The following is a 27,288-nucleotide window of genomic DNA, read 5'->3' as shown; positions in this document are numbered from 1 at the left end:
ATATTAAAATATAAATTAAAATTTTAAATTAGCCCCAAAGTCCAAACCGTAAAAGAAAAAGTTGACAAATTGGAATTCATCAAAAATTAAAACTGTTCTTCAAAAGATAGCACTAAAAATGGAAAGACAATTTACAGGTAGGAGAAAAGCAAGCATATCTGATAAAGAGTTTGTATCTAAAACATATGAAGAATTTTCCAAACTCAACAAGAAAACAACTCCAATTTATAAATGAACAAAATACCTAAACAGACACTTCACCAGAAAAGTTACATGGATGGCAAAAGAAGCACATAGAGGCCAGGCGAAGTGGCTCATGCCTGTAATCCTAGCACTTTGGGAGGCTGAGGCGGGTGGATCACCTGAGGTCAGAAGTTCGAGGCCACCCTGACCAACATGGTGAAACCCCATCTCTACCAAAAATACAAAAATTAGCCGGGCATGGCGGTGGGCGCCTGTAATCCCAACTCCTTTGGCTCCTTTCCCCTCCTTCCTCCTGGAATGGAAACATCATGCAGCCACCATTTTTTTATAAAAGGACACATTAAGCACAGAGAACCAAGGGGATAGAAGGAGCTCTGGTTCTTGATGATTTCTTGGGACTTTTACTGTCCTAAACTTTCTACCTGAAGATTTGATTATTTAAGCAACTTTTGGCCAGGTTTTCTGTTTCTTGCAAATGAGCTCTAACTGCAGTGGCTTATGTGGGTAGGACATGGACGGCTTTGGAAAATGGTAGGTGAGAAGGCTGGAAATGTAGGTTGGTCAAAATGTCAAGGAGTTTGGACTGTATCCTGTAGAAAATGGGTAAAGATAAAAAGATTTCAAAAAAAGAGTAATACTTAACTGCTGTTTAAAGAAAGACTAATGGGACTATAAAACTCAGGATAGAAGGGAGGTGAGTGAGCAAAGAAGGGAGACCGTTTATGAAGCTGCTATAAAATTTGGAATAATAGTAATGATGTTCTAAACTAGGGAGGGAGCCAGAAAGGGTGACCCTAAAAGCAAGATTCTCTAAGGCTTAACAACTATATAGATGTAGTAGGCAAGTAAGAGGTTGCCAAAATAAGTATTAAATAGACTTTAAACTTGTGTAATTGGGAGTATTTAATAGAAATTTGGAAAATAAAGAGTTGCTAATTAGGGAGGGAAAGAAATTGTTGGAGGCTAGGCATGGTGGCTCACGCTTGTAATCCTAGCACTTTGGGAGGCTGAGGCAGGTGGATGGCTTGAGCTAAGGAGATCAAGACCAGCCTAGGCAACATGGCCAAATCCCGCCTCTGCAAAAAAATACAAAAATTAGCCAGGTGTTGGGGTGTATACCCATAGTTCCAGCTATTTGTGGGGCTCAGGCAGGAGGATCACTTGAACCTGGGAGGTAGAGGCGGCAATGAGCCGAGATCGTGCCACTGCACTCCACCTGTATGACAAAGTGAGATCCTGTCTCAAACAAAACAAAACAAGAAAACCAAAAGAAAGAAATAAATTATTAGGTTAAATTTCAACAATAATTTGAAACTTAGTTTGTCTAGTCTGATGAAGACTAGAGTTTAGAGAGCTGGAAAGAAAGTACGTATCATTCTTGAGAACCTTATCTCATTTAATCCTCATCTAAATTTTGTAAGATGGCTATTACTAGCTACAATTTATCCATGAAGATACAGCCTCAGAGAGGCTAAATGTACTGTCATTGACTCAAAGATACTTAGATATGGAATTGAGGAAGCAGATCTGACTTAGTGACTTATCCACCAAGAATATAACATTGAAGTCATAGAGATGGATGAAATCTCTAAAATGTAGAAAGGGTAAAAAAAAGGTTGCAGAGAGATCATTAGAAACAATTTTTTTTCAAGGTAAGAGTAATAACTAGTATGATCAGAAAAGACTTCGACAGAGAGTAGAAAGTGAATGAATATAATTACATATTGCAGGTCTTCATTGCAAGAACACTATTTCTTAGACAGGCAATCTGACTTAATTCTACTACAGGCAAATTGCTTAATTTCTCTGAGCCTACATCCTTTCTTGTAGTATGGGGATAATCATCCACCCCATAAGGGTTTCTCTCTTTCTTTCTTCTTCCTTCCTTCCTTCCTCCTTCCTTCCTTCCTTCTTTCTCTCTCTCTCTTTCTTTCTTTCGCATGAAATGAGAAGCTGAATGTGAATGTGTCCGGCACAGATTTTGGTGTGACAGATACTCCATCAGTTTGCTGAAAGGACAAAGTATATATGAAAAGGATGTGTACAAACCCCAAAATACAGTCTGGAAGATTTTATGGAAAAAAAAACAACAAAAAAACAAAAAACTGCTTACCTCTTTTTTAGTTTTCTTCTGATTTGTTTCTTTTTCTTCAAAGTTGAATTACAGCATATATTTCTGATTAAGGTTTTCAGCTAGTCATATTGGTACTTAAATACCTTACTGTACCATACAGTCTCACTGGAACAATAAACATTTTAAAATTTAAAACTGTAAGGTTCGGCAACAAGGTAAAGAGAAAACACAGTGGAGATTCATAACACTCACTCTCCATTCCCTTTGCTGTCATTAAGCAATAATAGCCAGGTTCTGCTCCGGATACGTCATTTTTGCTTTCAGGATAATGTAAGTATACATAGATATTAAAAACCTCACTTTTTCTCACCATACATAAATATAAAGGCAACCTCACTTCTGCACAGCAAAAGAAACAATCAACAAAGTAAAGGGACAACCTACGGAATGGAAGAAATTTGCAAACCATAGATCTGATACAGAGTTATATCCAAAATATATAAGGAATCCAAGCAACTCAATAGCTAGAAAATAACCTGATTAAAAAATGGGTAAAGGGGCCAGGCATAGTGGCTCACACCTGTAATCCCACCACTTTGGGAGGCTGAGGTGGGCAGATCACCTGAGGTCAGAAGTTTGAGACAACTCTGACCAATATGGTGAAACCTCGTCTCTACTAAAAATACAAAAATTAGCTGGGCATGGTGGCATGTGCCTGTAGTCCCAACTACTTGGGAGGCTGAGGCAGGAGAATCGCTTGAACCCAGGAGGGGTTTTGAGACTGTGTCTCAAAAAAAAAAAAAAATGGTAAAGGACTTCAGTAGATATTTCTCAAAAAAAGACATACACATGGCCAACAGGTATATGAAAAAATGATCAACATTACTAATAATCAGGAAAATGCAAATGAAAACCACAATGAGATAACACCTCACATGTTAGAATGACTATAGTCAATACTACTATATTATACATTTGAAATTTGCTAAGAAAGTAGATCTTAAATATTCTCAACACACACACACACAAGGTAACTGTGTGAAGTGATGGATATGCTAATTAGCTTGATTGTGGTAATCATCTCACATTGTATACATATATCAAAACACGTTGTACAGCTTAAAACTGTACATTTTTTGCTTGTCAATAGTATCTAAGTAAAGCTGTTGGAGGAGGAGACAATCTCAAAGGGTTATGGTTACAAGATATATCCTAAACTAAGTTTCCCCAAAGGAGAGTGTGTATATTCTAAGTGGTGTGCAAGACAACATATCGGGATGTAGGAGGAAAACATAATTCACTTTCAAGTTTTTAATCTAACAAATGAAATTACCAACAATTTATAAATGGATTGACACTAATGCAGTCACACATTCAGCCTTTATCACAGATGGCTGCTCATAACGTGTGGGAGACACCCTGAGGGAACAGTGAGAATTCTACAGCATACAGGAGGACAGGACCCCTAATTTGTTCATGGGCTTGTTCACTTTAAGACTAATGTGATGTAGTATATAATTCATGTATTATATTATTAAATATTTATTACATTATTTAGTTCTAACTAATGTAACTACCACAAATGAATAAACAGCTTAAAAACACTCCTTCCAAGAAACCACAGGTTGAATATAATACCAGTAATGTAAGCACAAACCAACAAAAGAAAATAACAAGCACTGACGAGTCTACTCCTTTGCCAGCTTCATTAGGAATTGGAAACTATAATTTAATCAGGTCTGGTAATGTCACCCCTAACCATTAAAAATTACCAAGATTATTTGAAAAATCAATGGCATCCACTATTGCCCTAAATATATTGTGTTATTGTGTCTTGAGATATCATCTGTTGATCATGATACTATCATAATTAGCATACTTAAAAATATATTATCTTCATCACGACCTTCTAAATTTTTTATTTACATATTAGTATTGTAGTAGTATGTTTATGGGGGAATATTTAAACATTTTTAACAATAAGAGATTGCAATAAAAAAGTCTGGAGATGATTTTCCAGACTTTTTTATTTCCCTTTATGGAATTCTATAGGTTTATAATTTATTTATGTAACTAAAGGTTTTTACATTAATACCACAGAAATAGAAATGAGAATGATAGTTTCCAGGGACTCAAGAGAGAGGGGAATGAGGAGTTTTTGTTTAATGCTCCTTTCTCTACAAAAAATTTTAAAAGTCCAGCTACTCGGGAGGCTGACGTAGGAGGATCACTTGAGCCCAGGAGGCAAAGGCTGCAGTGAGCCATGATCGTGCCACTGCACCCCAGCCTGGTTGACAGAGTGAGATTCTGTCAAATAAAAAAAAAAAAAGAACAATTCAGAACAAAAAAACCCAACACATTGGGAGAAAAAACTAGTTAGAAAGAAGAATTTAAAATACAGTAAATGTTACACATTCTTAACTAAAAGGTAACTATATGACAAACTTTTTCTAAAAAGGGTAATCTACTTCTTTCTTAACACAAATTCTTTTTTTCTCCAGTAGGTCAAAATCTTTTACAGAAAATAAATACCCTCTTCTCCCCTCCACCCCAATCCTGTACACCACCTTCTTCAGGCAGCAGTCTCCATACTGCCCACCATGTACAATGCTGTATTTCCTGCAAGCCAGGGAATGAAGAGAGACTGAATCATAAAGTTTCTTCTTCAAGCACCTTCTCACAGAACTTATGTAGTTACAGAGTGAAGAGGTCTTTAATACTTCAGTCAAATATACTCTAATCCCTAGATCATTCTAGCTGCTTTTTTTTTCTCCAAACCTTCTAAAGTTCTTTCTTAATCAGAGACATGCAAAATATTAAATGTAAAAAGCATGGTGATTGTCTTTTTTTTGTTGTTGAGTATGTGTTAATATGAACATACCTCACAGAACTATTCCATACCGAAGGATGATTTACAAATATGAATACTCAAATGAGCATGTAGCTCTGCAAAACCCGAAGCTTTTCATTTACACAATATACTGTGATTTAGGCACATTAGAAAGTCCATCTAACTTAATTCTTTCTCCAAACATAGTCAAAAGAAATTACTAGAAGCATTTTTTTAAAGCTCAATTTGACCTTATATAATTTTCTTTGAGTTAGTCATTACTTTTGACTCATACTCAATATGAAATTACATCTATTGAGCACAGCAAAATGCTTCAGCTCACTTGATAAGGCAAGCTGGTCTACTCTTCCTTAATTTCAGGCTATATCCAAATTCTGACTTCTCAAAACAAGCAGAGCAAATCCATTTTTAAATGAATCAGAATCTATGTCTCCGTCTCCGTCTCTCTGTTTCTGTATCTCTCTCTCTCTCTCTCTCTCTCTCTCTCTCTCTCTCACACACACACACACACACACACACACGCAAAGCAACTTAGCAATCTAAGGGTGGGAGAATTCTCTTTTTAAGAGCTGTTTAAAATTCAATCGGGGACTTTTCTTTCACTGAAACATTTTGTTTAATTCATTAGCTCCTTGAGTTAAAACTATGGAATATTAAGTAGAGCAATTATGGAAAAAGACTTAGTTCCATGTTATGTGTAGTATGCAGACTTCTAAAATGGCCCCCAAGGTTTTCACCCCTGGTGTACATACATTTCTCCCCTCCTCTTGACTGAAATTCTGTGAATATGATTGTTAACTTTACATGACAAAAAATGATTTTGCAGATATAATTAAGGTTGACTTTGAGTTAATTCAAAGGGAAATTATGTCAGTGGACCTAAGGTGTTCACTTGAGCCCTCTAAATCTAGGTCTAAAGGTCAGTAACAGAGAAAGTTGAAGGGATTCAAAATGGGAAACTCTCTTGCTGGTTTTGAAGGAGTAAACTGCCATGCTGTCAAAAGGCTATGTGGTAGGACATGGCACTGGAGCTCGAGTCCCTGGTTGACAGCCAGAAAACATGGACCTCAGCCCTAGGACCACAAGAAAGTGAATTCTGACAACAAACTGAATGAGCTTCAGATGGGACAGCAGCCTGGTCAAATTCATTGATTTCAGAGGTGTGAGACTCTGAGCAGAGAACCCACTAGGGCTATGCCTGGAATTCTGACCCATGGAATTGTGAGCAAATAAATGGGTGTTAAAGTTTTAAGGAGTTAAAATTGTAGTCTTTTGTTACGCAGCAATTAACACATATATTAACATATATATGTTGTATGTGTGTATATAATTGTATATGTATATATGTATGTGTACATATATACATACACATATATACACATGTATACATATATACATACACACATGCACACATTTCTTTTCACACTCTTTTTACACTTTCTTCATCTTCATCCTCTTTTCCAGAAGGAAGTGAGAAAAGAGAAAAACTAGTGAGGAAGACCCATGAGGTTTTCATGCTGTATATTCAGTGGATTCCAAATTGATGTGGTCTCATTCAAGGTATCCAAATATTTTATTTGGATACCTTGAATGAGAGGCATCCAATCCCCTAGGTATCCAAATAAAATATTAAAGTTTCTAGTTAAGTATTTCTCAACCTTAAAAACGTACTTTTTTGGGTATATTTAGTAACGTACACAATGCTTTGGGAGGCCAAGGTGGTAGATCACTTGAGGTCAGGAGTTCAAGACCAGCCTGGCCAACATGGTGAAACACTTTCTCTACTAAAAATACAAAATAATAGCCAGGCATAGTGACGGGCACCTGTAATCCCAGCTACTTGGGAGGCTGAGGCAGGAGAATCACTTGAGCCTGAGGGGCAAATGTTGCAGTGAGTGGAGATCCCGCTACTTTATTCCAGCCTGGGCAAAAGAGACTCCATCTCAAAATAACAACAGCAAAAACCATACACAACGTTAGTACAGGTAGATGATTCATAAATGTTCATATATTTAGTGATGCTGGTTAAAAGTTTAGAAGGTACTTGTCCCTCAAAATATATGATACCCCATTTTACTCCTCTCATATGTTCTATAATAAAACGGGAATCTGTACTAAAACTCTCAAATTATTCAGTGTTTCTTTTGGCACATTGTAATCCTCAGAGCAGCATTTCTAGTTGTTTCTAGGAGCCCTAGTAAGCTAATTTTATTGACTAAGGCAATGTTCACCAAACTTGATTGAGAATTACTTTTGGGGCACTTGTTAGAATTATTCCAGGTCCCTCCCCTAAAGATCAAATTTCTACAGTGACCTGAAAATCTGTTTACAAACGATGTCTAAATCATTCTCATTCCTACTAAGTTGAGAAACTAGGCACTCAGTGTGAGAAACATGTTCACGTGTCCAAACCCAAAGAATAAACTTAGAGGCACAAAGAACAGTGCTCCTAATCATTCCCCACTTCTCCTGTGAACAGGATATTCATGACAGACATTTCAGCCCAGATGTAAAAGCTGGATTCCAGAAACTGGTCTGCTAAATGGAGGAGATCTCGTAGGAGTGGTTTCATTTGCTTCTTGAAATTCCTGACTTCAGTATTGTAAGAGGAGCATTTACAAAGCCAATTTTTCCCAGTCCCATAGGAACTTCCCTAAGAGGGAACATGCTGGATGCCTTCTGTGGAAGGGATAGGTAAGTTCTCAATATCCCTCTTACACTGTTTTAATTATTTTCTTAAATTCGGAGGAGGATTTAAAAGAGCAGTTGGTTCGGCTCCCCCATGGTCTCCAGGTCTTTCTTCCTCTCACCCTCCTGCTGCCCCTTGATCTTCCTGTCCCCTATTTTGTGAGGCATATGAAGGGGAAAGCATGATAGCGGGTCCCAGAGCTTTTTCCTGGGCAAGGACTTTTTACTAGGCTCTCTTTCTTCTTCGAGGGGCAACATGGGGGCAAATTTCTTAATCTAGCAGAAGGAGCAACCTATTTCTTCTTGTGGGGATGGGTTTTATCATTCACATAGAGAATTAAAGCTTGGCACACCCAATCCTCATCTGAGCCAAACTTTGGTCAAAAGACCGAAGACTTACAAATGGGATCTTTGGGCTAGATAAAACAGCAATACTTATTATAATCTTTTGCTTTTCCTTGTCTCTGATTTGAGGGATGTCTCTCCAAACCTGCAACATTCTCCCCAAAGAAATATCTGGGGGAATGTCAGAGTGAGTCCCTCTTTGACTCCCTCTTTCCTTTGTTCCCTAGACTAGAATTCCTGTTTCCCATTTTCAGCCAGTCTCTGTGTCTGAGTTTTCCCCTGTGTACTTAACCTCACTTACTGGAGGTTTCTTGTACACCCCTGTATACTCAACCCTCCTTACTGGAGGTTTCTCGCACACTCCAGGACCTCCAAAAATGCCCAACCACAAAGGCAGTACTCACAGTGTCATTTTCCTACCTTGCCTAGTGCATGAGGTGGCCTGGTTGCTGTGGTACCGTCTTTTCTCCCTGGGTCACCTCTGCTGCCTCCTGGATAACAGTCTTGGATTTGTCTATGGCTTCTGCAGGTAGCCAGGATGCCCAGACAGAGGGTCACCTGAATCGGGCGAGACGTGTATCCCCTCTTGGCTGGAGTTCCACTCCATGCAGGCACAGAGATCCTGGACAAGCCACCAGGTTGTGAGGGACATGCTTACCAGTCCTAACCCAAAGAATGGGCTTAGAGGCATGAAGAACAGCCAAAGTGAGACTTTTAATAACGGTCTTGCAAGATTGGGTGCCTGGTGGGCAGTCACAACAGGTAATTTATTTCCTAGCACACAAGTCCTTCCCCCATTTCCTCACTGGTAGAGTACTGCGGGGTTACAATCTTCCCGGATGTCGCCTAAGTTTCATTAGCCTCCTTATAAGGTTATACCCCAACCCCTTCCCCACTTAAGTTCCGATTTCCTAGTAACAAAACTTTATTTCCTTTTATGGGCTGACCCCTATTCTACATTCTCTTCACTTATTGTGACCTTCTAGGTGCATAAGCCATGCAGTTTGTTACATTTGCAGGCTAGCTGCCAGTACTCAGGTTTATCATGCCTTGAAAATGAACCATTTAAAATATTTTCTCACATAAGGAATATATCACGTTAGCATAAGAAAAGTAAAAAGCACGATCTCTGGGAGAAAGATACCTACAGTTCCTTAAAACAGAATGTGAACCCATGAAATGTCCATACAAATGCATGTGGAAAACTACAAAATACAAAGCGGGAAAATACAGTAATTTACTTGTCTTGCTTCCAATGTTTACCTGTGATGTGTCATGTCCAAGGCTTAGGCATTCTAACTTCTAAAATGCTAGGCATGTAAATAAATCCTTTTTAAAGAGTTTTTACCAAGATGGTATTGTGGAAAGTATGTCAACTGGTAAGCAATCTTTGTACCACATGTGCTTATTCAACCAAATTTATTTTTGAACATTCAGAACACCAGATTATGACAGATTAAAAAGAAAGCACCAAAAATTGCTACACGTTAATACCTGAGCGGAGACTGAAGGCAAATATTCAACTATTAAATCTACATCATAATGCTGAAACACAGGTAAAAACATTCACAACACACTCTACAGAATATAGTAAGTAGCACTTTTTGTGAGTCACAACCACATAAATATAATATTATACCATATAAAAATACACACAAAAGTTACACATAAATGTATTTAATATACTATACATCACACAAAGTACTGGAGATCATGCATGTTTAAATGGAACGATTGGCAAGGTGGCAATCACTTTTTAGTATATACTACAGGACAGGTTCCTTTGCACTTAAGTATTGTTGCTGCACTGTACTTTCTGGATGAATGAGAAAAAAATTATCAATTTGCAAATAAATGATTACTTACTGAGTCTATCTCAGCATAACCCATAGGTTGTCCTCTATATATTTTTAACTACAGTGTAAAATTGATGCAGGTCGAGAGCCATTTATTTTATTTCATTTCATACCCTTGCTCAAACTACTTTCATGTCAATATGATCATGTTTTAAGGAAAAACATTTTCTTTGTATGTATTTTTAGAGAAATCTATATTTTTGTCTGGCGGGGAGGTAGTGGAAGTAAAATGGGAAAGTAATGTGTTGAGTTTATGTTCAAAATTGAAACTGAAAAATATAAAACTATGAGTACACAGAAATGTGAGCATCTTTTATCAGAGACTATGATTATCCTTTAATGAAATAATGGAATTTAATATAAATTATATCCATTATTTTAAATAAGCACAGTAAAAATGCAAGTCTACATTTATTTAAAAGCTGAAGCCCATTTTCTCTTGATACCTTAAAAATAAATAGGAAGAAAAAAGAGAAGGAAATATAAGGGGAAATAATGTTTTAAAATATACTACATAAACATGAGTTTATTAATTACTGAAAAATTATTGTGTAAATTACCCCTATTTGATATATACAAGTACAAGCCTCAATAATTTGAGAAGGAATGAGCACAAGTCGGAGAAGAATTCATGTCTTTGATAGATTATTCATCAATAAGACAAAAAATTACATTTCAAGATTAGTTTTCCCATGTGTAGTAAGTTCAGAACACCAATGCCACCACCTCCTCCCAGAATATTTTTTCTGAAAACTTAGCCAAACTTAATTTTCTACATCTATGTAGTGTAAATCTATTTTAATTCAAAATTAGAACTCTGAAAATTATGGGAGGCCTCTAAGCAATAGTTCTGAAAATATTTAAGGAAATACCAGTTAACTTTTATTTTAAACTTGTATTTCACCAACCTCGAAGATGAGGATTTGGGGCCAATTAGAGAAGACCACCCATAATAAAATGTACAGTTATAAAATTGCAGGGCATTCTTTTATCATTTTAAGGCACACTCTGTTTTATTCCAAATGACTATAAGTTCAAGGTCACAGTGATGATTATATATATTCAATTTTGGTCTGGTTTCTCATGGGTATGTTGCTACACTTATAGCCAGTCATAAGTTTAAGAAACTGTAATACAATCACTTGTAATATATTAAGTCATTTTAATATTTTTTAAAATGTAACTATGTAACATAATTTTCTAATTTACATACGCTAAAAACTGGGAGTTTTTTCCACTTCACACTAGAGAAGGGGAAGATTATTTCTACCAGTATTCCAACAAATACATATTTGATAATGTAGAAAGCATGATTATGTTAAATACAGGCATCTCCTACTTAGAATAAAATTATTTAACAAAAGACGAACTCATTTCAAAGAACAATGTACACTGAATTTAGGCCTTGTACATCATCTTTTTACTAGTAACAAACGTGGTCCCCATTAGAAAAATAAACTGTCACTAAATCAAGGCCAAAGATTTCAATATTTGGCTTTCTCTCCTGCCTCCTTACTTCCAAGGCTATTTATGCAAACTGCATCGACATTACTGGGCAGAGAAATAGTAAGTAATATTAAATTTTGCGGAAAACTATAATAGGAGGAACTGAAATTTCCTTAGAATTTCTATGGGGAGAAATCAGAGCATTTAATGCAGATTTTAAAAATAGCAGTTTCTGAGCCTATCATATTTTCTACTCTTTTCCATGAGTACAACATATTTATGTTAACACTCTAGGATTAATATCTTGTTTTATAATATTTTCATTTAAGATATGCATGTTAAAAGATTGTACTATGTTAGGTTCCAGTGGACAATTTTCCCCTGTGAAGCATGTGACTATATAAAAGACTGAATGGAAATATATAAAAAACAAAAGAAATTCCACAGCCAACTTTCAACTACATAAATGAGACACCTGTACTAAAGTGGCTTGTACAACAATTAATGTACATCACAAAATAAATCTGAAGCGTTATGATTATAAATCTGAAGCATTACTTCAAATGATTATTTCAACTAATTGCTGAAAGATCAGGCTAACTTTTACCCAATAAAATCAGAAAACATTCAAGCAATCACACAAAATAGAACACACTATGCTACAAATCTTGATTTTCAAAGAAAAATTAGGGTATGAAATGTAAGTTTTCATGGTTCAAACATTTATTGTAAGTCTTAGATGAAACATACTGAAAAGATTATTTTTGCTTTAATCCCAATATACTAAGAAAAGTTCATTGGCACAAATATCCAGAGGTATTTTACAGTTTCATTTAGCTTTGGTGGCAAAGAGTATTTTGCTAACCATATGGATAGTCATACAGTTTCTAATGCACAGCTTTATGCTAAAGAGAATTCAAATGTGTCTCTTTTTTTTTTCCTAAAAAAGGGATGTAAGAAGTCCAATAAGAAACAGAACAAGTGCAACATGAAATACAAAATATGCCTATCATGTAGGCTTTTGAACAGTTAATAGCTCTATGTGTTGTCTATAAACATTTTTTACTAGTAACATTACTATTATATAAATATTAAAAACCAAAATGACATTACAAAATAGCATATGAACTTCACAAAAATGGCTACTTTTAGACTTCCTAAACTAAAATCAGAATGCAAATATGCAAACAAATCTACACTAATCAAAATACACCAATAGATACAGTTTTTCATAAGTGTTCAAAGTTACAATGTACAGAACGAATACAGACAGATACTGACTCATATATCAAGTCCTATACAAAGTCTTCAGAAATTAACTGGTTACTTGGTATTTCAAAACACAGATGGCTTTGGCAGCAAAACACACCAAACACTTTCAGAAAGTACTGCACTTGATTTAAAAATTATCAACCATGGACAATTAAGACGGCTAAGAATATCACCTAACTTTTGAAAGACATGTTATGAATTTTCGCTATTAATGGAAAAACGGCTTGATTATTTTCACAATTTCCAAACTTTATTCTGCTGTCAAAACTAAGTTATTAACATAATGAATTCATATGTTCTTCTGTACTCTATACAATTTATCAAAAAAAAGTGAATTCTTAAGCAGTTACAGTACACACATTTGGATTTGGATTGCTGACCTGACTTTTCTTTCCTATTATTCATATTAAAAGTAAAGAATGGGAGTAGTTTCACAGCTTTCTCACTTCCTCAGGCTATTAAACACATTGTGAAAAAATGCATGAGTAATGTGTACACATAAAAGTTCATTACATAATTTGAAACATTCTTAGTTCAAAAAAACTGGGATAAAATTTTGGCTCCTAATCAATTTACTATGTTTTAAAAGTCCCTTCTACATTGACCTTACTAGGAAAGGAAGCTTTCTGGCAGGGTCTAATTTTATAATACAAATGTAGTATTACTGCTTTCTTAACCTGGCAAGTGTCATGCATTCCAAATGGATTTTCCCCAATAAATTTTACAAAATCTCTTATTTCCTATGATATACAAGTTCACAAATCCTATACAATGAGCAAACAAAAAGCGATCATGAAAAATAATCAACAAATGCCTAGTCACAGAAAGTCTCAACACATTTTTCCCAAATGATTTTAATAACCAGGACTAAAACTTCAAATGTAGCACTGTAAAGTTTCACACTAAACCTAATAATAATGCAAGACTATATACTAATTTGGACCTAATACCCAAAATGAAAATGTGGGCCAACTGATTTATCTTGGGGGTTCAGAAATCAACAGCCCTAGTTTATTTCATAGTTTTGTGTTTCCTCCATTTCCCAGAACTTTCAAGAACTAAACTGAAAACTGAATTTTACCACCTTTTATTTCTCTTGGCCACCTTCCACAAAGGGTGCTAATAAACAGCAAGGTGAAATGAATGCACTATGCTAGATTTGAGAAGTCTGAAGAATTAAGAAAAGTATAGGAACCAGGCCAAATGCTCATGCCAGAAATCTCAGTACTTTGGGAGGCCGAGGTGGAAGGATCACATGAAACCAGGAGTTCAAGATCAGCCTGGGCAACAAACTGAAACCTCATCTCTACAAAAAAAATTAGTCAGGCACAGTAGCATGTACCTGTAGTTCTAACTTGCTCTGGGAGGCTACGATGGGAGGATCACATGAGCCAAGGACTTCAAGGCTGCAGTGAGCTATGACTGCCCCATTGCACTCCAGCCTGGGTGACAGAATGAGACTCTGTTTCTATAGAAAAATCATATAGGAACTAAATAATGAACAAAACAAATAATCTGCTTTATATAACTTTGTGTGTACTGTGGAAATGTGTATCACATGAGTGACAAGAAAACCAACAACATTTACTATGCCTATTACAGTTATTTCTTTTTTCCGTACCATATAATCATGTAGATATTAGTATAGCTCACTCAAGAAGAGTATTCCATTATGTAGATCTGAATTTGTTTAGCCAAAATATGAAAAAAATAAAGATTAATCAATACATGATCAATGTGTATTGAAAAGACTCAAAATCAATGTTAACCAGGGACTAATGGCTTTTCTAGAGTCACCACTTTAAATATTTTCATTCTGGTGATAACTAAGAAAAAAAAAAGCAGAACCTGTTTAATTTCTGGCATAAAAAAGATCCAGGAAAAAAATAGTGTAAACAATCTCTACCTATTATCAGTTCCAAATTACAATCAGTAGTAACTCCAAAGCAGACTTTAGAAACACTGAATCTATCCAGTGTTTTTCCCTGTACTGTCTATATTTGATCTGGTTATCAACAATAGGGTCTAGGAGTTACTTTATAAGCACAAAATTTACTCGCAACTCAACAATTGCTAAATTAGAATGCCGTTAACAGCTGCGGTAACAATTGACCTCAGAAATTTCCTGAATCGGATAATCTATAACTGCCAATAAATAATTTCATTTTTATTAACATTGCTAATAGGGTAGTGCTGTTTTACTAGCCAAATATATAGATTGTAAGCATGATGGAAACTGTGTAATTTAAAGGCAAAGGACTTTCCTTTTCTCAAGTAAAAACATCCATTTTGCGAATCTTCAAAGAGCCTACCTTCACATCTCTGGTAGCTATTTACTTTAAAGTGCATCAGGACTCAATGAAGACCCTGTCAAAATGTAAGTGTATACATATGTGTCTGTATATATACATATATAATGGCTAAAGACTCAAACTACTATTGTTTATAAAATGATTAATTAGAATCCTTTTTGTAGTACTTAAAATGAATTTTTTTGGCATAAATAAGACTTAGGACTTGGTAATACTACATTCACATGAAAACATTTCAGTGAGAATTAGTTTACCTAGTCTGCTGCTTTAAAAAGTAAATGTACGACCAGGCACGGATGCTCACGCTTGTAATCCCAGCATTTTGGGAGACCGAGGAGGTGGATCATGAGGTCAGGAGTTCGAGACCAGCTTGACCGACATGGAGAAACCCCGTCTCTACTTAAAAAAAAAAAAAAAAAAAAAAAATTAGCGGGTTGTGGTGGCAGGCATCTGTAGTCCCAGCTACTCGGGAGGCTGAGGCAGGGAAATCGCTTGAATCTGGGAGGCGGAGGTTGCAGTGAGCTCAAATCACACCACTGCACTCCAGCCTGGCAAGAGTGAGACTCTGTCTCAAAATAAAGGTAAATGTACTACTGACAAATGAGAAACTTAAACTTGTTACATTAATGAACAGTACTAACGAAACAGAGATTTTAGATCACATAAACATAATGTTTATGGCTATCAATAGAAGGTTCAAATTAACGAATTTTCTAACATTCTTTCTGTATATGGAACTAAGTCCAAATTCAGAAATAAAGGACATATTTCATCTGTAACTGGAGATACACTAAAATATCAAGTGACAGAATAAAAGATGCAATGTGTATCAAAGTTATTTATGACTATAAGTATAGTTAAACATAGGCAGATGTATCCGTATTTAAATGTATACGTGGTATGCCATAGGACAAGTATATAATCTAATAAATGCTCTCTTTCCTCTCCAGCTGAAACATATAGCACTTTGCCCGTTTTATCCCTTCTACTACTTTTCTCAAACAAACAAGCACCTAGTATGCCTGCCATATCCCCACCATGAGTTTATCATTTCCCTTTAATGTTCTCAGTAAGTGAAAATATGAATATTGAACAAGAGGCACAAAGCTGGAAAAGACAACAATGGGATCAAACTAACTTACAACCCTCAAAGGTGATAGCAAGAGCCTCTTCAACTGAGGCCAAAATAGCCAGAATCTGAGGGAGAATTGAGAAGAGAAATTAGGTAACTCTCTACAGGCAGTGAAGTAGAAGTAACCATCCATAGGCAGTAACAGCTGAGAGGCTGTAACGGAATCCAGATGCAACAGCAGATAAAATGAAACTGGTACTTGAGGACATCCATGGGTAGTAACAAGGATGTGTGTTCATAAGCGCAACGGTGGAATCACTGGAAATTTACATGGGAGGCTTTGTGGAATCTTTAGTTGAGAGGCTTTGGGCATTTATAGTCTACACATCTAAAAGAACTCTATAAGCCAGGTATGTCTCAGCCTGAGTTTATGCTATCCTAAGGCAAAGAATATACTCTTCTGCCTTGCTGGATTATCTTCTTCCTACTCTTGTAGCTAAAAGTGAAGTAAATTCTGAAATGAAATAAAATGTTACTCCTTTATTTGTCAAACAGTAATCCCAGAAGTCACTTAGGCAAATCAAGATTCCACTGTTAAACCTAGTGGCTAATGTCTCCAATTTATTCAGGTGTACTGTTTATACTCATGCTATTAACGCGTTAACAGTTGTCCACTGTTGTCAAGTTGTCCACTGTTAATGCATTAATAGTATAATATTATACATCAAATGTGGCATTACCTTGATCATGTTGTTGTTGTTGTTTTTCCCACAGTAGAAAAAATGGCATAAATCTAGAGTTTCCAACCACTGGAATTTAGTTATTTTAACAATCCATTATTACCTTAGGCACTTTTGGCAACCATGGGGCAATGAATTAAATCCAATGGTATAGACTAAACAACTGAACTGCTCCAATCCAGGAAGCAAATAGCTATGAGCACTTTTTCTTTCAATTTAACAGACCTCTTTAATAGTCTCCTGATATTCTCCAAGAATAGACAATAAAATTCATATTTGAAAAATAGCAAGAAAATTTGTTTAAGTTTGAATCATGTTTCCATCCATCAATCTTGCAATGGTTACCAAGAAAACAGGTCTCCTTACCATTCAAAGATCTATTTTCATAGGTGTAAGAAGACAAGATCCACTTTTCATGGTGGTTGCCAAAAACTAACCAAAGGCTTTTTGTGGCTATTTAACCTTTGAGAAACCAAACAGCTGTACATTTCATCAATTATTCAAAGACTTATTTCTTAATAGGTAAACTATAGCAAATTCAAAATCGCCTCCTTTTGTGAAAAAAGTTTGATGAAATGAGCAGAATGCTTGAGGTGAGATTATAAACAATGCTGCATCTACTAAATCTCTAAGATCAGACTTCTTGTATGGTTGATGAAACAGACTATTTGATATGCACAGCAGTCATCAGAGACAGTGATCACCATATATCCCTTCATACATTTTCCAAAAATGATTCGTACATGGATTCCATACTACCAAACAAAACCATGCTTCAACTACTTCCCTCCAACATTAAAAAACTAATTTCCTGTTTTCAATATTGTAAAAATAGACTTGTCTTCTCCAAAGGATCTTGCTGTCCATACTGATGGATCTGTGTGTTCCCTCTTATCACTGGCCCTAAATGCATAAATCATCTTCATCATTCCTTAAGTCCAATCTTACATAAAATTGCATAATGCATGGAGTAAAAGAGGAATGAAGACAAAGCATGGAACCCTATATAAATGTGTTGACCCAAAAGCAATCACACCAACAGCCAGAGGAAGTGGAAATTGTGAAGCAGTCTTCAACAATTTACTGTAAAGAGACAGAGAAATATACATCACTTATGTGAACCACATTGTGAGCCAAAATGGAATATAGCAATCTTTTATACAGTTTTGGGAAAGATAAATATTCCAAGTGATTTTAAATGAATTTTTTGAAATTTACCTATTTATAATTTTTAAAAAGATCAATACAAACCATATGTGGCTACAAAAGAAAAATATTTCTATTTAAAAAATAGCCAGTTTCATTTAGTCTAATTTTAAAAATAGAGAAATACTAGTTAGACTTTTATTTAGTAATTACACCTCTAGAAACTTATCCTAACAAAAATAATCAATAATGTTCAATAAGACATAGCTACAGAAATGTTTATTTTAACCCTACTTATAAGAGAAAAAGACCAATCAAACAAAAAAAGAACCATCTTAAATCCCCAAAACAAGGAGTATAGAAGATACTATTTTTAAAAGAAAAATACTATCAGGAAAGACGATAACCTTTTTGCTCTGAAAATAGAGAAACTGAGAATAAGAGGGGTTAAGAAATCTGGCTAAAGACGCCGCTATTAAATGGCACAGCCAGGATTTAAACTCCAGGTCATCCTGATTCTAGAATATCTGCAAATATCTGTCAGAATCAACTGAAAAGACTCCCAGGGCAAACAAGTGAATGAAAACTCAAGTTTTATTATGGAAAATTTGAAACTACAAAAGTAGACTAACAGTGTAATAAACCTTCATGCAACCAATACCCCGCCTCAAAAATTATCAAATCATGGCCAATTTTATTTCAGCTATATCCCCATCCACTTCTCTTGTACTTTTGGGAAGCAAATCTTAGATATCATGTCTTTTAAGGGTTAACTTCATAAAGAAAAATACTGTATTATATGTTATCAAGTAAAACCTATAATTAAGAAAGCAAATATAATATACTTGCATGTAAACCATAATACTGTTACAGCTTTACTTTTAGGAATAGTCAAATTAATTAGAAATAAAGAGTATGCTTTAGACATAAAGGGTGAAAAAGGAAAATAACAGATATGACAAAAAGAAAGATTAAACTACTGTACCTTGATTTGATTGAAACGGTGTAAGTATTTCCAAGAATTGCCATAGTTGGAATAAGGATAAATGCCAAAGGTTTACATGGATCAGGATTAAGTTTAAAATAATACCTATAATATTCAAAAAAACACACACACACACAAATCAACAATGACCTGATCATTTTAAATTATCAGAGTCAATAAAATAAATATTGTTAAAAACATTACAGTAGCAATATGGATATAAGAGAACTCTAAACAGTTCATGAAATACCTGATAAGTAATTTTTGCTCTATATCATCTTTGTATCCATGGTTTTATAAAGAGAATTATGATCAGAAACTACTAAAGGAAATAAAAATGTCCAGTATGAAAGCACTTCCTTTTTATAAGCAGTATATGTTTAAAAGGGCACATGTAAAGTTTTTTTTAAAAAACAAATTACTTAAAATACATGAGTGCTACTTTATAACAAAAAAGATAAAATGAAGGCTCATAAAGTTAATTGTCCCTTATCTTTTTAAAAATCCAATTCATTTCTCGCATTCACTGACTATAAGACGTCTATAGCCTTTCAGAATCAAAAATTTGTGCTCCTCAGCAGGGCACGGTGGCTCACGCTTGTAATCCCAGCACTTTGAAAGGCCAAGGCGGGTAGATCATGAGGTCAGGAGTTCAAGACCAGCCTGGCCATCATGGTGAAACCTCGTCTCTACTAAAAATACAAAAATTAGCTGGGCATGGTGGTGTGCTCCGGTAATCCCAGCTACTCAGGAGGCTGAGGCAGGAGAATTGCTTGAACCAGGACCTGTAAGCAGAGGTTGCAGTGAGCCGAGATGATGCCACTGCACTCCAGCCTGGGCTACAGAGCGAGACTCTGTCTCAAAAAAAAAGAAAAAAAAAAATTGTGTTCCTCAAATAATTCTGACAGCAAATCTGTGAACAAAAATCTGGATATTGACTAAAAAAAGGAACAAAAGAAGGATATTAAAATCTGGTAACCTGTGATTTAATTTGAACTTATTTTGATTCTGCCACCTTAAAAAAATTCCCAGTATTTAGATAACTTGAAAGCTTTATATTATTTTTGAAAACTATATTGAGTATGGGTTCATCTACTACTTGGATGAACTGGCCTTTTATTTAGCCATCGACCAATGAATAAAAATACGATTCACCCTTTTGGGCTGATTTTTTGAAAAGTTTATATTCCCAAAGTTTATATATACACAGTAAGAGAGGAAATGTGAATGTGTTAAAAATAAATTGCTTGAACCCGGGAGGCAGAAGTTGCAGTGAGTTGAGATTGCACCACTGCACTCCAGCCTGGGCGACAGAGCTAGACTCTGTCTCAAAAAAATAAAATAAAATAAAATAAATTAATTAACTTCAGGTAATATACAGCTTACTGTTCCTGAGGAATTTTCATGAACCATTAGGAATCTAGCAAGTCTCTGCTTAGGGATATTTATTGTTTAAATCACATAAACAATAATTATATAAATAAAACACACCTAAGATTCTTTAGCCAATAAATTAGAGAAGGCATGCTGAGTAACACAATCCATGTTAATAAGTTAATCACAGTACTGTGCATGCGAAGGCTATCTTCAGCATCATTGGCAGATAAATGAAGATGGTGTACTGAGGAGTCTTTATGGTGATTGGATTTTTTTTCACTTCTTCTAGAGTGTTTGGGATTCTATAAAGCAATAAAGTAAAAATACCAAAATACTAACTAAATGAAAGTATACTTTATTTAGAATCATACTCATTACTACATAGCTTAAATAAGTACATCTTCCCATTACCAAACTAACATAAAATCTTGAAATTATTTTGCTTAAAAATACTTTAAAATAGTTATAAAACTTTTATTCTTTTGACTTGCTAGTTCTACTGCTGAGAATATATATTCCTCTAAGTAACTATTCAAAATAAAATTTAATAGATAATAACTTGTAAAAAATGACACAGGTACTGACAAAGATGAACTTATAAATCTTTTAAAATATTCATTAAGTTCACTTTACTTAAATTCATAATACTGCATCTTTTAAACACTATGAAATCCTAACTTTAAAAAAAGATAAACTCATATCTCCCCATGTTCTTTCATTTTAAAGTTATGTAGAGTTTTGAAAAGAAAACTTACCACAGGCTGGCTATTTTTAAAAGTTGTTAAGCTGGCTTGCAGATGAACAATCTAAGAAAAAGAAATCACTGTTTAATTTCACCCTTATTTTGAAACAAAAAGTAAAATCTTTGGCATTAAAAATGAGAAGCACTGTAATCTGAAATTTTTAAAATGTGAACCGAAAAGTCATTTAAAAACATTCTTATACAAAACAACAACTACACATGCTGGCTATCATGGGAAAAAACAAACAAACAAACAAATGGAAACAGAAACAAAACAACAAAACTTCCGGAGTATGGTGGGACCAGGATATACTGCTATATACCTTTTATAGCCCGTAAAAGCCTATGTTTGAATGATGCTTTGTTATAGCAACTTAATGTGTCTTGTAAGTCAAAGATTTCATTATCTTCAATACAGTAAAATAATATAATACATTTTAAATATTCTAAGTCTTTGCAAAACAGAACTCAATTATATAAAGTGGTGAAATGTTTATAAGAACTGGAAAAAAAATCTTTAAATTTAATTTATTAGGGTTACTTAAGTATTTAAGAAACCTTTGCTTAGTGGGTCAGTGGTTTGAAATACCTAATTTAAAAAATACTAAAATTATTATTTATAAATCAAAGTAGCCATAAATAATTTTTCAGAAGCATATAAATTTCCTTTGGAAAACTGAAAATAATCTATGATGTGCATGTATTTAGTTTACATCTTTAAAAATTTCCTTTTTAGGGGAAAAAAAGCATTATCTACGCTGATGTCAACCATCTGTTCCTAAGAATTACATGGAGAGAATGCACCTGTATCACCTCCTAGATTTTTTTTTTTGCAAAGCTGTCAGCTTTATCAGAAGTGTTTTTCACTTCTTCAGTAAAATTATTAGCCTAATTATTTTTATTGCCATCTTCTAATCCTTCAGCAACATTTGTAACATTTTACATTATCTCAGCATGATTAATAGCTTGATCCTACTGACATAAATTTACTTTTTCATTCGTCTCTTACCCACGTTCAAAAAGAGTGTGACTATAAACTATTTTATAATATAAAATGTAAAACAAAAAGTTAACACTTGCAAGACTAAGAAACAAGCAGATACAGATGATATCTTCTCCCTTTCCTTTTCCTTTTTAACAACAACAAAAAAACCCCAACTCAGATCAATAATTTCTGTTTTCCAGTTAGTTGTATGTGATTTAAATAATAAGATGTTTTTAAAAATCTTTACATTCAAGCCTGCTATGTAACAGGTTACTACAGTGTTAGAGAATTTTTGTTAATGATGCCTACAGTACATCTTACATGTGCCTAATACAAAACAATCATTTTTGCTTTACTGATTTGACATACCTTAAACACATAGTAAAGATAAGAAAGAAGTATGGCAAGTGCTCCACAAGTTGTCCAACTAACTATGATCAAAACAATTGTCAAAAAAGGCAGGTCTGGTGATATCATCTTGATATCTTTAGGAAGTTCAGAGGGTCTGGAATTATAAGAATAAAGTTTAAAATACATATTAACAGATATTTATATAGTCACATATAAGAAGAAAACAATATAGTACCTTTCCAGTCTCTCTCGCTTATATGTAAATACATAAGGCAAACAGTAAGGTATTTTTTAAATAAAGGCAAGGGGTCTCAAATATTTGATTTTCAGTTCTGTAATATATTGTGATAACTTGTCTACCATTTTGATACTCTATAGCTGATACTTGCTCTACAGGTGAAAAAATGTTACCAAAGATAACCATTAATTATACACCCTGTGGCATACATCTCCAGTCTTGACAGGAGGAGAAGCTATGTTCTATTTCTTGAAGCCTAGAGACTACTCAGACCCTTGATGGTGTTACTATCAGAACTGCTATCTGAAGCATCTCAGAAGGGTGAAGGAAGAAGCACCACACCATAATCCCCTCTGGGACAGGAAATCACATGACATGTCTGGTAAGGAGGACTGGCAGTAGGCACTAAATTGATGATCTACCAGGAAAGCCTACCAGTAACTTCAGATTCAAACTGTGTCATTGGGCCCATAATAAAACTCTAGGCAATGTTTTTGGAGCTTTTATACATCTCATCTAATCTGAGCCTAACATCTGGATTACAGTCTCTTGCCCCCTTGTTTCATTATAGAAGTCAGCATATAAAAGCAACACCATGGGAGAAACAATCCCTCCTGGGAAAGATTCACAACCATGACGTTTAAAACAATCTGCGTAACTTGCCAAACATTTTTTTATTAACTCTTGAACACTAAGGTTAAAATCAAAGGTAGCATTTAACTTGTAATAAATGATTAGCTTTCACAGACCTAACTTTGAACACTAACCCATACTTTTGCTAGTGATATATTTTTCCTTAGAAAATAGTTTAGTCAAAATAATTAATTTCAGGTTTCTTATCAGAATAAATATATTTTGCTTAATTAAAGCAATAAGAAAGCTGTTAATCATTCATTCTTTACCTTTTCAAAGCTAGCCACAATGAAGAAAGAAGTCTCACAGATACAGAAGAGAGCAGGCCACTCCAGTAGGCAGTACACGTTCCAAAAAGAAAGAGAATCAAGGATACCAGGGGGAAACACATACTCTGACTAGTTAAAACGATGGCATCTAATTCTGGTAACAATAATACATCCCATAATTCTTTAAACCATTTATACCTGTGGAGAAAAGAAAACATAAAAGCAAAAAACCCAACAACTGAAATTTAAGGACTTAATATTTGAGGTGTCTGACCATTCAAGAGAGTCTCTAAAGTTCCATGATACTTAATTTATAATTATACTGAAAAACAAATTTTTAATTCTTTGTCTGGAACAAGTTATTTATTTTCCAAGTGAGCCTACTGATCATTGAAGATCTGAGTTTCAATATAGCTTTACTACTCTCTATTAATTCTTATAAAAAGTAATATGTTCTTTTTTTCTTTTTTAGAAAGCCAAGTTAGTTGTAATGAGGGAAAAAAGAGATCTACATATTGATGCTTAACCAAAAAACATAAAATGTGACTAAATTAAGAATGGAATGCTAATTAGGGTAGAGAGATCTAAAATATACTTTTAAAAATGATCAGAGACGTACTGTTTCATCAATACCCTGTAATGATTTATGTTTGAATGTAGGATACTCACAGATCATGGACTCACAGATCATGGACCTATTTGCAAACATTAAAGGCAGTCTAAGTATGGACTGATATATATATAAAGTGAATAGTTACTTTTGAAATGATTATACTATTGAAGTAAACATTGATATACTTATTAGACCTTTGCCTAAGAGAAAAAAAATCCCATTTAATGAAACAACTACCAAATCTGTATGAAAATTTATATTGCATTATGGAACCAAATATAATATTACATGTAAAACACAATTAAAATCATTATTATAGATAATAAAACTTACCCCAACAGAAACTTAATGATAATTACAAAAGGATCAACTTTGTATGGTTTGGCTTCTTTATCCAACATGGTAGCATATTCTAGGCAACAACCTGGTGATTTAAAAAAAAAATTATATGCAATTCACAGTAATTAAGTATGAGATATACTATATCCCACCTTCTCTAGAAGAGCAACATATTAGCTGTGCACAGTGGCAATATCGTAGCCAATGAGGTTTATCTGAGGCACGATTATTGCTAATTGAAAACTTTTCCCAATACCCCACCATGACGACTTGAAATATAGTCAGCACTGGCAATGTTTAAGTCTCTACGGAGACTGAATTAAAGAAATTAAAAAAGCAACATATTTTATGCCAGAGAAAGCAAGGGTCTTCATTACTATCACAGAGACTCTTCTTGAAAGGTTAAAAATAGCTGTAATTCAATAGTTCTTAAATTAGAGTACACATTCAATCACTTATAAAAACAAATTCAGGAAGTCAAAGCTGGGTTTCACTAGCTGTATTTTCACAAAGCTCCACAAGTGATTAAAATAAAATAGCTCTATTGAACACAATTCTCATATAATTCTTCGAATTAAAGTATACACAATTCAGTGGTTTTTAGTATATTCAGAGTTGTACATCCATCACCACAGTCTTCGAACATTTTCATAACCCACAAAAGAAAGTTTTCCTTTAACTATCACCCCACAAATTCTCACCCCTTGGCAACCACTAATCTATTTTCCCTCTCTACAGATAGGCCTATTCTGAACACTTCATATACATGGAATCATAATATGTGGTCCTTTGTGATAGGCTCTCCCACTTAGCATTTTTTCAAGACTCATCCATGTTGTAACATACCAGTATTTCATTTAATTGCTTTTTATTCAAATTCCTTTTATTCCATTGTATGACTATACTACATTTTATTTTTCCATTCATCAACTGACAAACACTTGGGTTGTTTCTGCTTTTTGGCTGTTATGAATAATACTCCTATGAACATTTGTATATAAATTTTTGTATGAATATATGCTTTTATTTTTCTTGATTATATTCCTAAAAATGCAGATGCTGAGGATCGATCCAAGATGGCCACTTAAGAGGAAGTCGGGATTGCAGCTCCGAGAGAAGGCACAGAGGGTGAGTGGACGCCGCATTTCCAGACGGACTTTTACTGCCCACAGACCAGGAGATTCACAGGAGGAAAAGCCCCACGGGTCTCCAGCGCAGCTGGTTTGAGCGGAGTGGCCGCTCAGCCTACGCCCTAGAGCGGGGTGCAGTGGCTTCTTGCACAGAGCGAGAGAGACAGAGTTCCCTCTGAGCCAGAAAGGGGAGCTGAAGCAGGGAGCCAAACCAGGAGAACCCCGGGCAAGGGAGTGCCACGAATCTCAGAGCTGCTGCTTCGGCTGACGCAGCGGCACACAGGGCAGCGGATTTTAATTGCGCGGAGAAGCTCCCCGCATTCCCAGCGCCGCTGGTTGGACCGGAGCAGCCGCTCGGCCTGCACGGGGGGCGGGGAGCAGCGGCTCCTTGAACAAAGTGAACGAGACTGTGTCCCCTCTGGGCCAGCAAGGGGAACTGTGGCAAGGAGGCAAGCCAAGAGATTACAGGACAAAGAGGGCCCCTCTAGAAACACGGCTGAACCCGGGACGGTTCAGCTCTGTGGGGGAGGGGCGTCCTCCATCGGGAAACACCCTGCAGTTCCCGGGGCAATTTTCCGTAACCAAGACAACCCGCCACTACAGAGACTCCGTCACTACAGGGGCGGGCCAGCATAGCGGAAGCAGTTCTAACTACACCCACAGGACTGCTGGGAAGCTCACACGGAAGCTGGGCGGAGCCCACAGCAGCTCAGCGAAGCCTCTGCAGGCTGAGTGTGACTAGACTGCCACCTTGTGGGCAGGGAAAACGGTAGCAACACAGCTGAAAAACATAAAGTGCTAAACCCCTGGGCCAGAACACCTGGGGAGAAGAAAAGGGGGTTTATGAGTTCAGCTGCTGCAGACTTAAAATTACCAAAATCAGAAAGACAGCAACTACAAAGTCAATAGGCGGATAAATCCACAAAGATGGGAAGAAACCAGCGCAAAAAGGATGAAAACACCCAAAACCAGAACACCTCTCCCCCTACAAGGCAGCATAACTCCTCACCAGCACGGGAACAAGACTGGACGGAGAATGAGTGTGATGAAATGACAGAATCAGCTTTCAGAAAATGGATAATAAGAAACTTCTGTGAGCTAAAAGAACATGTTCTAACCCAATGCAAAGAAACTAAGAACCTTGAAAAAAGACTTGACGAAATGCTAACGAGAATGGACAACTTAGAGAGGAATATGAATGAATTGATGGAGCTGAAAAACACAACACGAGAACTTCGCGAAGCATGTACAAGTTTCAACAGCAGAATTGACCAAGCGGAAGAAAGGATATCAGAAGTTGAAGATCAACTCAATGAAATAAAACGAGAAGGGAAGATTAGAGAAAACAAGGTAAAAAGGAATGAACAGAGTCAACAAGAAATATGGGACTACGTGAAAAGACCTAATCTACGTTTGATAGGTGTACCTGAATGTGACGAAGAGAATGCATCCAAGCTGGAAAATACTCTTCAGGATATTATCCAGGAAACTTCCCCAACCTAGCAAGGCAGGCCAAGATTCAAGTCCAAGAAATACAGAGAACACCACAAAGATATTCCTCTAGAAGAGCAACCCCAAGGCACATAATCATCAGATTCACCAGGGTTGAAATGAAGGAGA

General features: G+C 35.5%; 1 protein-coding gene and 1 non-coding gene across 3 annotated transcripts in view; one reads left to right on the top strand and one right to left on the bottom strand.

The window, feature by feature from the left end:
* Positions 1-9,564: 9,564 nt before the first annotated feature.
* The window catches only part of PGAP1 (post-GPI attachment to proteins inositol deacylase 1), a 91,354-nt gene continuing 73,630 nt past the window's right edge, over positions 9,565-27,288 (bottom strand). For both annotated transcript variants that reach the window (XM_021667782.2, XM_064373215.1), the window contains 7 exons: positions 24,533-24,623; positions 23,587-23,784; positions 22,465-22,600; positions 21,124-21,174; positions 20,483-20,670; positions 18,992-19,096; positions 9,565-17,943 (listed from right to left, as the gene is read on the bottom strand). In XM_021667782.2, coding sequence (XP_021523457.1) covers positions 17,805-17,943; positions 18,992-19,096; positions 20,483-20,670; positions 21,124-21,174; positions 22,465-22,600; positions 23,587-23,784; positions 24,533-24,623 — 908 coding nt within the window. In that variant the 3' untranslated portion in view covers positions 9,565-17,804. The remainder of the gene's footprint in view (positions 17,944-18,991; positions 19,097-20,482; positions 20,671-21,123; positions 21,175-22,464; positions 22,601-23,586; positions 23,785-24,532; positions 24,624-27,288) is intronic.
* LOC135273786 (U4 spliceosomal RNA) lies at positions 24,714-24,852 on the top strand. Its single transcript, XR_010341589.1, has one exon. It is a non-coding gene; the product is annotated as a U4 spliceosomal RNA (small nuclear RNA).

Source organism: Aotus nancymaae, unplaced genomic scaffold, assembly GCF_030222135.1.
Source record: "Aotus nancymaae isolate 86718 unplaced genomic scaffold, 86718_ANA_hifiasm-v0.15.2.pri h1tg000008l, whole genome shotgun sequence".
Classification (NCBI taxonomy): domain Eukaryota; kingdom Metazoa; phylum Chordata; class Mammalia; order Primates; family Aotidae; genus Aotus; species Aotus nancymaae.
Note: the sequence above shows the minus strand (reverse complement) of the source record. Positions and strands in the feature narration are given on the sequence as shown.